At 37.3% G+C, this 11,405-nt stretch overlaps 1 protein-coding gene across 1 annotated transcript; it reads left to right on the top strand.

Moving 5' to 3' along the window:
* Window positions 1–690: 690 nt before the first annotated feature.
* On the top strand, window positions 691–1,521 carry LOC131639859 (uncharacterized). Its single transcript, XM_058910304.1, has one exon. It carries the CDS (start codon window positions 691–693, stop codon window positions 1,519–1,521), a length of 831 nt encoding a protein of 276 aa, XP_058766287.1.
* The last annotated feature ends 9,884 nt before the right edge of the window (window positions 1,522–11,405 follow it).

Below are 11,405 nucleotides of genomic sequence, written 5' to 3' on the forward strand. Positions count from 1 at the left end.
ACCTTTCCCACATCCCATTGTTTGACATTAGGTAGCAAAAGGTCTTTAACGAAGAGATCATGCACTCCTTGAGCTTGTGGACCACTAACCCAACAACTTCCTTTCTCACGGAGCCAAGGCTCCCACATAACTTTAATGTTGTCCCCCTCACCTATACTCCATCTACTTCCAAGCTTAAGGATAACCTTAGCTTTCCATAAGCTTCGCCACACAAAACTCGGGTTATTATCAATCTTAGAATCAAAAAAGGAAGAGTTAGGAAAGTACCTAGCTTTAAAAATTCTAGCCACAAGCGATTTTGGATTCGCCATAATATTCCATCCTTGTTTTGCTACCATAGCCATATTGAAAGCTTTAAAAAGTGTGATTATAAAAGCACATAAATTCATTGTATGTGTCAAACTCAATGAGAGGTGAATCTAACCACGCCACATTAGATCCTTGTGTAATATGACTCAACTTATTACAAACGAGTTACTTTTTGTAAGTCTACCAAAATATTTACTATTTCGATTTTTTTTAATATTTATTATTTATATTTTCTTCAATAGATCATTTAAGAAAATTTATTTTTCAGATGTAATAATAACATTTTATTAGCCTTAGATATCCATTATTTCAAAATTATTTAATTTTAAAAGAAAAAAAATTATATGAAAAGATTTCAAAAAGATCTATTCGAAGAAGAAGATGTCACGGAAGAGAGGACGACCACCGAAGAAGGTATCGTGTTCACCGGAGACACACACATCAAGCGAGGGTACGACGGAAGCAGCGATAGAGGGTATTACGGTGGTGACGGAAGAACTAAGAGAATTTATGGTGGAGGACGAGGAGGAGAGTGAAGTTGATACTGTAAAGAGTACACCAAACCCTAATCTGGAAGTTCCGAAGGAGAGCGAAATTGATAAAACTATGAAGAGCGACATGAAACTATGGGTTGACGTGATACGTGGAAATCGTCAAACTGCAAACGGAAAAGTAATTCAGTTTGTGGTGTCGGCGATTGTGGATGGCGTGAAAGAGGTGGAAATTGAAATTGAAGATATGGAATCTGAAATTCGATATTGGGATACTGCGTTAATCATGTATGCCATTAGAGGGAACCTCAGTATGCACCCAGTGAAGAACTATATGAGGAAGATGTGGTCATTTGTGCAGTTTCCAGAGATATTCTATAATGAAGAGGGCTACTTCATTCTGAAATTCAAGACGGATGAGGAAAGAGAGGAGGTGATGATGAAAGGGTTGTATACGATTCATAATATGCATATGGTGATATTGGAATGGAGACCTGATCTTTCGATGGCAAGAGATATGCTTCGCATTGTGCCAATTTGGGTAACTCTACCTCAGTTGCCACTACATCTATGGGGAGAACGAAGCCTGGGGAAAATTGGCAGTGTTATTGGCAATCCCTTGTATACAGATGAGTGTACTCCAAGTAAGCTTCGAGTCTCATATGCGCGTATTCTTGTGGAAGTGCATGTTACACTATTTAACTTAAATTGCAGTAAGTAAGTAAGTAAATAAATTGAAAGAAATAAACTTGTAAGCGTAAAGAAAGTAAAATAATGACTCTCGAATGACAAAATTGAACTTATATTGCATAAGTAGAATGAAGAGTAAAATGTGTGGTGTTCGTCATACATACATGATTTCAGCAAATTCTCTTTTCTCTAACGCTGGTACTGTTAGAACAAGATTTGTTCTGATCAATATTCTTAGTTTTGATGATAACAAGGATATGAATTTTGTGTGAGATAATGTGGTACTCTAATACATTGCAATTTCCCTTTCAGGAAATATATAAAGAGTATGCACAAACCAGCGCTCAGAAGCTTTGTCTCAGAAGGTTCAGCATGCAACATCAGAACATGGTCTGGAAAGACATCAGAAGATGGTCAAGGCAGAATCAGAACATGGGTCTATGGAAGCATCAGAAGAACTTGAGTTCAGAAGCAGAAGCAATGAAGTTCTCAAGGTATCACGCTCAGAAGCACTTCAAGGTCAGAAGACAAGAAGATGCTATGCACCAAGCTGTTTGACTCTGATGATATTCAAACATTGTATACACAAACATCAAATCAGAAGAAAGTACAGGTGGCAGGCTACGCTGACTGACAAAAGGAACGTTGGAAGCTATTAAAGGCAACGTCAGTAGACACAGCGTGAACAAGGCTCGAGGTAGTTGACAAAAGCGTGAAACATTAAATGCAATGTTGTACGGAATACGCAAAGCATTAAATGCTCCCAACGGTCATCTTCTCAAGTGCCTATAAGTATGAAGTTCTGATGAGAAGCAAAGTTACCGAATCTGCTGATAATTAACTTGCTGAAACGCTGTTCAAATCAATGCTCTCAAACTTCATCTTCATCAAAGCTTACTACATTGCTGTTGTAATATATTAGTGAGATTAAGCTTAAACGTTAAGAGAAATATCACTGTTGTGATTATAGCTTTTCAGAAGCAATTGTAATACTCTTAGAATTGATTACATTAATTTGTAAGTAACTAGAGTGATCAAGTGTTGATCAGGATACTCTAGGAAGTCTTAGCTTGTGTCTAAGCAGTTGTAATTAGAGTGATCACGCGGTGGTCAGGATACTCTAAGAAAGTCTTAGCTTATGTCTAAGCATTTGTTCCTAGAGTGATCAGGTTGTGATCAGGAAACTCTAGAAGACTTAGTCGTGGGCTAAGTGGAAAACCATTGTAATCTGTTGCGATTAGTGGATTAAATCCTCAGGTGAGGTAAATCACTCAGTGGGGGTGGACTGGAGTAGTTTGGTTAACAACGAACCAGGATAAAAATAATTGTGCAATTTATTTTTATCGTCCAAGTTTTTAGACTACACTTATTCAAACCCCCCTTTTCTAAGTGTTTTTCTATCCTTCAATTGGCATCAGAGCGTCGGTTCTAAGGTGCAAGCACTTAACCGTGTTTAGAAAAGATTCAGGAAGAGAAAAACGCTTCAGTAAAAGATGCCTGGTGAAATTCCAACAAATACATCTACATCTACATCTGGCTCTGCTGAGCAATACAATGGTAACAATGGTTATACTAGACCACCAGTATTTGATGGTGAAAACTTTGAATACTGGAAAGATAAACTGGAAAGTTACTTTCTTGGTCTAGATGGTGAACTATGGGATCTTCTGATGGATGGTTACAAACATCCAGTGAAAGCTAGTGGCGTAAGGCTTACAAGGCAAGAAATGGATGATGATCAGAAGAAACTTTTCAAGAATCATCATAAATGTAGGGCTGTTTTGCTGAATGCTATCTCTCATGCTGAGTATGAGAAGATATCTAACAGGGAAACTGCCTATGATATATACAAGTCATTGAAAATGACCCATGAGGGAAATGCTCAAGTCAAGGAGACTAAAGCTCTTGCTCTAATCCAGAGATATGAAGCCTTCAAGATGGAGGATGATGAAAACATTGAGAAAATGTTCTCAAGATTTCAAACGCTAACTGCTGGATTAAGAGTTCTGGATAAAGGCTACACCAAGGCTGATCATGTAAAAACGATTATCAGAAGCTTACCCAGAAGATGGGGTCCAATGGTGACTGCATTCAAGATTGCCAAGAATCTGAATGAAGTTTCGTTGGAAGAGCTTATCAGTGCCTTGAGAAGCCATGAAATAGAGCTGGACGCAAACGAGCCTCAAAAGAAAGGTAAGTCTATTGCATTAAAATCTAATGTTAAAAAATGCACTAACGCTTTTCAGGTTAGAGAAGAAGATCCTGAAGAATCAGAATCTGAAGAAGAAGATGAACTGTCCATGATCTCCAGAAGGGTAAACCAACTCTGGAAGAGCAAGCAAAGGAAGTTCAGAGGCTTCAGAAGCTCAAAGAGATTTGAACGAGGAGAATCTTTTGGTGACAAAAGATCTGACAAGAAGAAGGTTTTCTGCTATGAGTGCAATAAGCCTGGACATTACAAGAACGAGTGTCCAAAACTTCAGAAGGAGAATCCCAAGAAGAAGTTTCATAAGAAGAAAGGTCTTATGGCAACATGGGATGATTCTGAATCAGAATCAGAATCAGACTCTGAAGGAGAGCAGGCCAACTTCGCGCTGATGGCTACAGAAGATGATGGATCAGAATCTACATCAGAATCAGATTCTGAAGAGGTATTTTCTGAACTATCTAGAGAAGAGTTAGTTTCCAGTTTAACAGAACTTCTGGAACTCAAGGCTCATCTTAGTATCAAATACAAAAAGCTGAAGAAGCAGTTTGAATTTGAAACTAAGAAGCTGGAAGTGGAAATTTCTGAACTGAAGGAAAAAGTTTTAAATCTATCCAAAGATAGTGGATCTCCTTCTGAAACAGAAAAATCCATTCCTAGCATGAATCATATTCTGAAAGAATATGACTCGAGCTTCAGAAAGTTCTTATCTAGAAGTATTGGCAGAAGTCATCTTGCTTCTATGATATATGGTGTTTCTGGAAACAGAAGGTTTGGTTTTGGCTATGAGGGTGATACCTCACATAAATTTGAACCTATTGATGATCTAAAGATCACATACAAGCCATTGTATGATCAGTTCAAATATGGCCATGCACATGATATTAGGCTCACTTCACATGCACAGAAGTTTAACACTGTTCACACCAAGAAGCATGTGACACATCCTAAGAAATATCATGCTGACAAACCTAAAGAATATCATGCTGTTCCTCCAGTTAAATATTTTGCTAAACCCAAGTTCAATCAGAACTTGAGGAGAACTAACAAGAAAGGACCCAAGAAATTGTGGGTACCTAAGGAGAAGATAATTTCTGTTGCAGATATCCTTGGCGGCAAAGAGGACAAAAATCAAAATGTCATGGTACCTGGACTCTGGGTGCTCGCGACACATGACGGGAAGAAGGTCTACATTCCAAGACCTGGTGCTTAAACCAGGTTGAGAAGTCAAGTTTGGAGGAGATCAGAAGGGCAAAATCATTGGTTCTGGAACCATAAGCCTTGGTAACTCTCCTTCCATAACTAATGTACTTCTTGTAGAAGGATTAGCTCATAACTTATTGTCCATAAGTCAATTAAGTGACAATGGTTATGACATAATCTTTAATCAAAAGTCTTGCAAGGCTGTAAGTCAGAAGGATGGCTCAATCCTATTTACAGGCAACAGAAAGAACAACATTTATAAGATTGATCTTTCTGATCTTGAGAAGCAGAAGGTGACTTGTCTTATGTCTGTTTCTGAGGAGCAATGGGTCTGGCACAAAAGATTAGGACATGCTAGTTTGAGAAAGATTTCTCAGATTAACAAACTAAATCTTGTCAGAGGACTCCCTAATCTGAAATACAAATCAGATGCTCTTTGTGAAGCATGTCAGAAGGGCAAGTTCTCGAAACCTGCATTCAAGTCTAAGAATGTTGTCTTTTCCTCAAGGCTGTTAGAACTTTTGCACATTGATCTGTTTGGCCCAGTCAAAACAGCATCTGTCAAAGGGAAGAAATATGGATTAGTCATCGTTGATGATTATAGCCGCTGGACATGGGTAAAGTTCTTGAAACACAAGGATGAGTCTCATTCAGTGTTCTTTGAATTCTGCACTTAGATCCAATCAGAGAAAGAGTGTAAAATCATAAAGGTTAGAAGTGATCATGGTGGTGAATTTGAGAACAAATTCTTTGAGGAGTTCTTCAAAGAAAATGGTATTGCCCATGATTTCTCTTGTCCTAGAACTCCACAGCAAAATGGAGTTGTAGAGCGAAAGAATAGGACTCTACAAGAAATGGCCAGAACCATGATCAATGAAACCAATATGGCTAAGCATTTATGGGCAGAAGCAATAAACACTGCGTGTTATATTCAGAATAGAATCTCTATCAGACCTATTCTAAATAAGACTCCTTATGAATTGTGGAAGAACAAAAAGCCCAACATTTCATATTTCCATCCTTTTGGATGTGTATGTTTTATTCTGAATACTAAAGATCATCTTGGTAAGTTTGATTCTAAAGCACAAAAGTGTTTCCTTGGATATTCTGAACGCTCTAAAGGCTACAGAGTATACAATACTGAAACATTGATTGTAGAAGAATCAATCAATATCAGGTTTGATGATAAGCTTGGTCTTGAAAAACCAAAGCAGTTTGAGAATTTTGCAGATATTGATATTGATATCTCAGAAGTTGAAGAACCAAGAAGAAAAGTTTCAAAAGCTGAAAACCAAAGCAGCAAAGAATCAGAAGATCAAGTTGCTGCATCCTTGGAAAATCTGAGAATTTCTGAAGAACCAACTATCAGAAGATCATCTAGACTCACATCTGCTCACTCAGAAGATGTCATTATTGGAAAGAAAGATGATCCTATCAGAACAAGAGCATTCCTCAAGAACAATGCTGAATGTCAATTAGGTCTGGTTTCTCTGATCGAGCCAACTTCTGTTGATCAAGCTCTAGAATATACAGACTGGATAATTGCCATGCAAGAAGAGTTAAATCAGTTTACAAGGAATGATGTTTGGGATCTTGTTCCAAGACCTAAAGGATTCAATATTATAGGAACAAAATGGGTTTTCAGAAACAAGCTGAGTGAGAAAGGTGAAGTGGTAAGATACAAAGCTAGACTGGTGGCTCAGGGTTATAGTCAGCAAGAAGGAATTGACTATACAGAAACCTTTGCACCAGTGGCCAGGTTAGAATCTATTCGTCTATTAATTTCTTTTGCCACTCAACACAACATCACTCTTTATCAGATGGATGTTAAGAGTGCCTTCTTAAATGGTTACATAGATGAAGAAGTTTATGTCCATCAACCTCCTGGTTTTGAAGACTCCATGTCTCCAAATCATGTTTTTAAATTAAAAAAATCATTATACGGATTGAAACAAGCTCCTAGAGCTTGGTATGAACGTTTGAGTTCTTTCCTTCTGGAAAATGGTTTCACTAGAGGAAAAGTGGACACTACTCTCTTCTGTAAAACATTTAAAAAGGATATTTTAATTTATCAAATATATGTTGATGATATTATCTTTGGAACATCTAATGCTACACTTGGAAAGGAGTTTGCTGAGTCTATGCAGGCTGAGTTTGAGATGAGCATGATGGGTGAACTCAAGTATTTCCTTGGGATTCAAATCAACCAAACTTCTGATGGAACCTATGTTCATCAAACGAAGTATGTGAAAGAACTTCTGAAGAAGTTTAATCTTTCTGAAAGCAAAGAAGTCAAAACTCCTATGCATCCAACATGTGTCCTAGGTAAGGATGAGGTAAGTAAGAAGGTAGATCAGAAGTTGTACAGAGGTATGATTGGATCTCTTCTATACCTAACTGCTTTTAGACCTGACATTCTCTTCAGTGTTTGCTTGTGTGCTAGATTCCAATCAGATCCGAGAGAATCTCATTTAACTGCGGTTAAGAGAATTCTGAGGTATCTGAAAGATATTACTAATGTTGGTTTAGTTTACAGAAGATCCAAAGATTACAACTTAGTAGGATTCTGTGATGCTGACTATGCTGGAGATAGAATAGAAAGGAAGAGCACTTCTAGAAGCTGTCAATTTCTTGGAAGTCATCTGATCTCATGGTACAGCAAGAAGCAAGCTACAATTGCTCTCTCAACAACAGAAGCAGAATATGTTGCTGCTGCTGGTTGTAGCACACAAATGCTCTGGATGAGAAGTCAGCTAGAAGATTATCAGATATATGAGAGTAACATTCCTATCTTCTGTGATAATACTTCTGCTATATGTTTATCTAAGAATCCTATCTTACATTCAAAAGCTAAACATATTGAGATTAAACATCATTTCATAAGGGACTATGTTCAGAAGGGTGTTATATCTTTAAACTTTGTGGATACAGACCATCAATGGGCTGATATCTTTACAAAACCCCTTGCTGAAGATAGGTTTAAGTTCATTCTAAAGAATATCAGTATGGATTTATGCCCAGAATGAGAAGATGAGAAGATCTTATGTATGAGTATCTTCTGAAATGAGATTGGATTAGTCTTTTATAAGAAGTTCTGATTGTAATCAATTAGAAGTAGTGATTCTGTTATTACTAACGTTTCATTGTCTAAGTTGACTCAGAATCTCTTTAAAAGTAAAACAGCTGTAACTGGCTATCCAGATGGTAAACACGTGTTCACTATTTCTAGACAAGCGTGCGTGCAGTTGAGGGGACGCGTACTTAGGTAACTGTGCTAATCACTTCTTTTGTCATTATTATCTCTCCTCACGTCATGTAACATTAAATGCTATTCATCATTTCAGTTTAATTTTTTTTTTCAAACGTTTCTTTTCCCTCTTATATTTCTCTCTCTTTCATTTAGTTTCTTTTTCGCTCTCCCTCCCTCTCTTTATCTGCATTTTGCATAAACCCTAGTTTATTCATCTTCAACCTAGAATTCACCATGAATCCGTCTTCAAGTTCCTCTCAAGAGGTTTCTCCACTGAAAACTCACTACATTCCTCCATCAGAAATGGAAGTATTGTGTAAATCTTCTGTGGACTCTGATGACTTGGGTGCTTATGGTTTCAAACCAAAAAGGAAGATGAAGACTCAAGGGTGGTCGATCTATTTGAATAGAATGGTTGGAAGGGTTGTCTGGTTCCAGGTTGAGAAACAAATCTCGGGGATCGCTGACATTGATTTCAAGACGGATCTCTCAAGACTCCAAGAAGTCTCAAGTCAGATCTCTTATGTGATGCTGTTATCAACATTTATCCAAAGGAAGAAGACTTTCTTGAGATATTGGATGATGTTAAGGATCATGTTCTTGACTTCTATGTTAAGGGAAAGCCTCGTTTGAGACATTAGCTCTCTTCCTGTGAACTGTCTCTCACTTCCTCCTTGAATTCATGCATTCTCTTACAGTGGAGGTTCTAGTCTGGACAGGCATGCAGAGTTTCAAGCTTTCATGGCTAGACAAACTGAGAACACCGCAGGGATTCATGATATGTTAGCTAAGATTATGTCTAAGCTAGGGTTGTAGTCCTTAAGTCCTTGTAGTTTTCTTTGTTTGATTGCATCTGTTATTCTGCATACATCTTTTGTAATCTTGCTTGTTTAATCAATGAAAAGTTTAATTCTGTTTCTTTTCTTTGTCGTTTTCTACATCTGAATCTTTTATATTCTTTTTGATGTTATGACAAAAAGGGGGAGAAAATATATGATAAATGATCTGATTAATATTATCAGTTACCGGGTAAAAAGGCCCCACATTACTAACAGAACTTGCAAAGTTCTATGCTTTAAGTTGTGTTGTTGCAGGAATTGAAGATTCTCTTTAAAGATCAACATGAGAAGCAACAAGATGAATCAAGTTCTTGGATTCTTGAAGCAAGCTGAGTGCTATGAAGCTTCAGAATCAGAATCAGAAGCAAGAAGGAAGAATGTTCAGATATTCTGATGATAGAATATGATCTGAAACATTATGTCTATTTGTTCTGACACATTCTATATGGCTCTGATACATATTATGTGTTCTGAAACATATTCTATGTTTTGACTCATTCATGCTGACTTTTGTCGTTTAGTTTTGTTCTGTAACATTTCAGGATGTAGAGATGCTCTGATGATGCTCTGGTACATTCAACAATGTTCTGATACAATCTAGAATGAAGTGATGTAAGAAGAAATTCAAGCTCTGAAGCTGTCCCAATGGAAGCAAGAATCAGAAGCTGTGGATGTTCTGAAGATCTAAAGAAATTCAAGTTCTGAAGCTGTCCGATGGAAGCAGAAGTCAGAAGCTGGGAATGTTCTGAAGATCAAAGAAATTCAAGTTCTGAAGCTTTCCGATGGAAGCAGAAGTCAGAAGCTGTGAATGTTCTGAGGATCTAAAGAAATTCAATGTTCTGAAGCTGTCCTATGGAAGTAGAAATCAGAAGTCATGAATGTTCTGAAGATCAAGCACTGTGAACGTCTCTACTGAAATACTCAGGGAAGTCTTTTATTTATAAAATTCTTCTAGTATTAATTTCAGGGGGAGATTATTCATCTCAGGGGGAGATTGTTAATCTCAGGGGGAGACATATTCACATGCTTATGCTATAGCTGTGTAAATTGTCTTTAGCTGTCCGTTCTTTCTGATCTCAAATTCATATCATTTATATATGTTTTTGTCATCATCAAAAAGGGGGAGATTGTTAGAACAAGATTTGTTCTGATCAATATTCTTAGTTTTGATGATAACTAGGATATGAATTTTGTGTGAGATAATGTGGTACTCTAATACATTGCAATTTCCCTTTCAGGAAATATATAAAGAGTATGCACAAATCAACGCCCAGAAGCTTTGTCTCAGAAGGTTCAGCATGCAACATCAGAACATGGTCTGGCAAGACATCAGAAGATGGTCAAGGCAGAATCAGAACATGGGTCTATGGAAGCATCAGAAGAACTTGAGTTCAGAAGCAGAAGCAATGAAGTTCTCATGGTATCACGCTCAGAAGCACTTCAAGGTCAGAAGACAAGAAGATGCTTTGCACCAAGCTGTTTGACTCTGATGATATTCAAACGTTGTATACACAAACATCAGATCAGAAGAAAGTACAGGTGGCAGGCTACGCTGACTGACAAAAGGAACTTTGGAAGCTATTAAAGGCAACGTCAGTAGACACAGCGTGAACAAGGCTCGAGGTAGTTGACAAAAGCGTGAAACATTAAATGCAATGCTGTACGGAATACGCAAAGCATTAAATGCTCCCAACGGTCATCTTCTCAAGTGCCTATAAGTATGAAGTTCTGATGAGAAGCAAAGTTACCGAATTTGCTGATAATTAACTTGCTGAAACGTTGTTCAAATCAAAGCTCTCAAACTTCATCTTCATCAAAGCTCACTACATTGCTGTTGTAATATATTAGTGAGATTAAGCTTAAACGTTAAGAGAAATATCACTGTTGTGATTATAGCTTTTCAGAAGCAATTGTAATACTCTTAGAATTGATTACATTAATTTGTAAGTAACTAGAGTGATCAAGTGTTGATCAGGATACTCTAGGAAGTCTTAGCTTGTGTCTAAGTAGTTGTAATTAGAGTGATCACGTGGTGTTCAGGATACTCTAAGAAAGTCTTAGCTTGTGTCTAAGCATTTGTTCCTAGAGTGATCAGGTTATGATCAGGAAACTCTAGAAGACTTAGTCGTGGGCTAAGTGGAAAACCATTGTAATCTGTTGCGATTAGTGGATTAAATCCTCAGGTGAGGTAAATCACTCCGTGGGGGTGGACTGGAGTAGTTTGGTTAACAACGAACCAGGATAAAAATAATTGTGCAATTTATTTTTATCGTCCAAGTTTTTAGACTACACTTATTCAACCCCCCCCCCTTTCTAAGTGTTTTTATATCCTTCAGGTACTTCGAGTAACTTTTGTGAATTTTTGTATATTAATTCGAACACATTTATTATAAACATTAAGACTTCTATTTATACTA

The sequence above is a fragment of the Vicia villosa genome, unplaced genomic scaffold, assembly GCF_029867415.1.
Source record: "Vicia villosa cultivar HV-30 ecotype Madison, WI unplaced genomic scaffold, Vvil1.0 ctg.002811F_1_1, whole genome shotgun sequence".
Classification (NCBI taxonomy): domain Eukaryota; kingdom Viridiplantae; phylum Streptophyta; class Magnoliopsida; order Fabales; family Fabaceae; genus Vicia; species Vicia villosa.

What these genes read in the sequence shown, in the direction of transcription:
- LOC131639859 (XM_058910304.1), top strand. Translation starts at nt 691, where the DNA reads ATGTCACGGAAGAGAGGACGACCACCGAAGAAGGTATCGTGTTCACCG.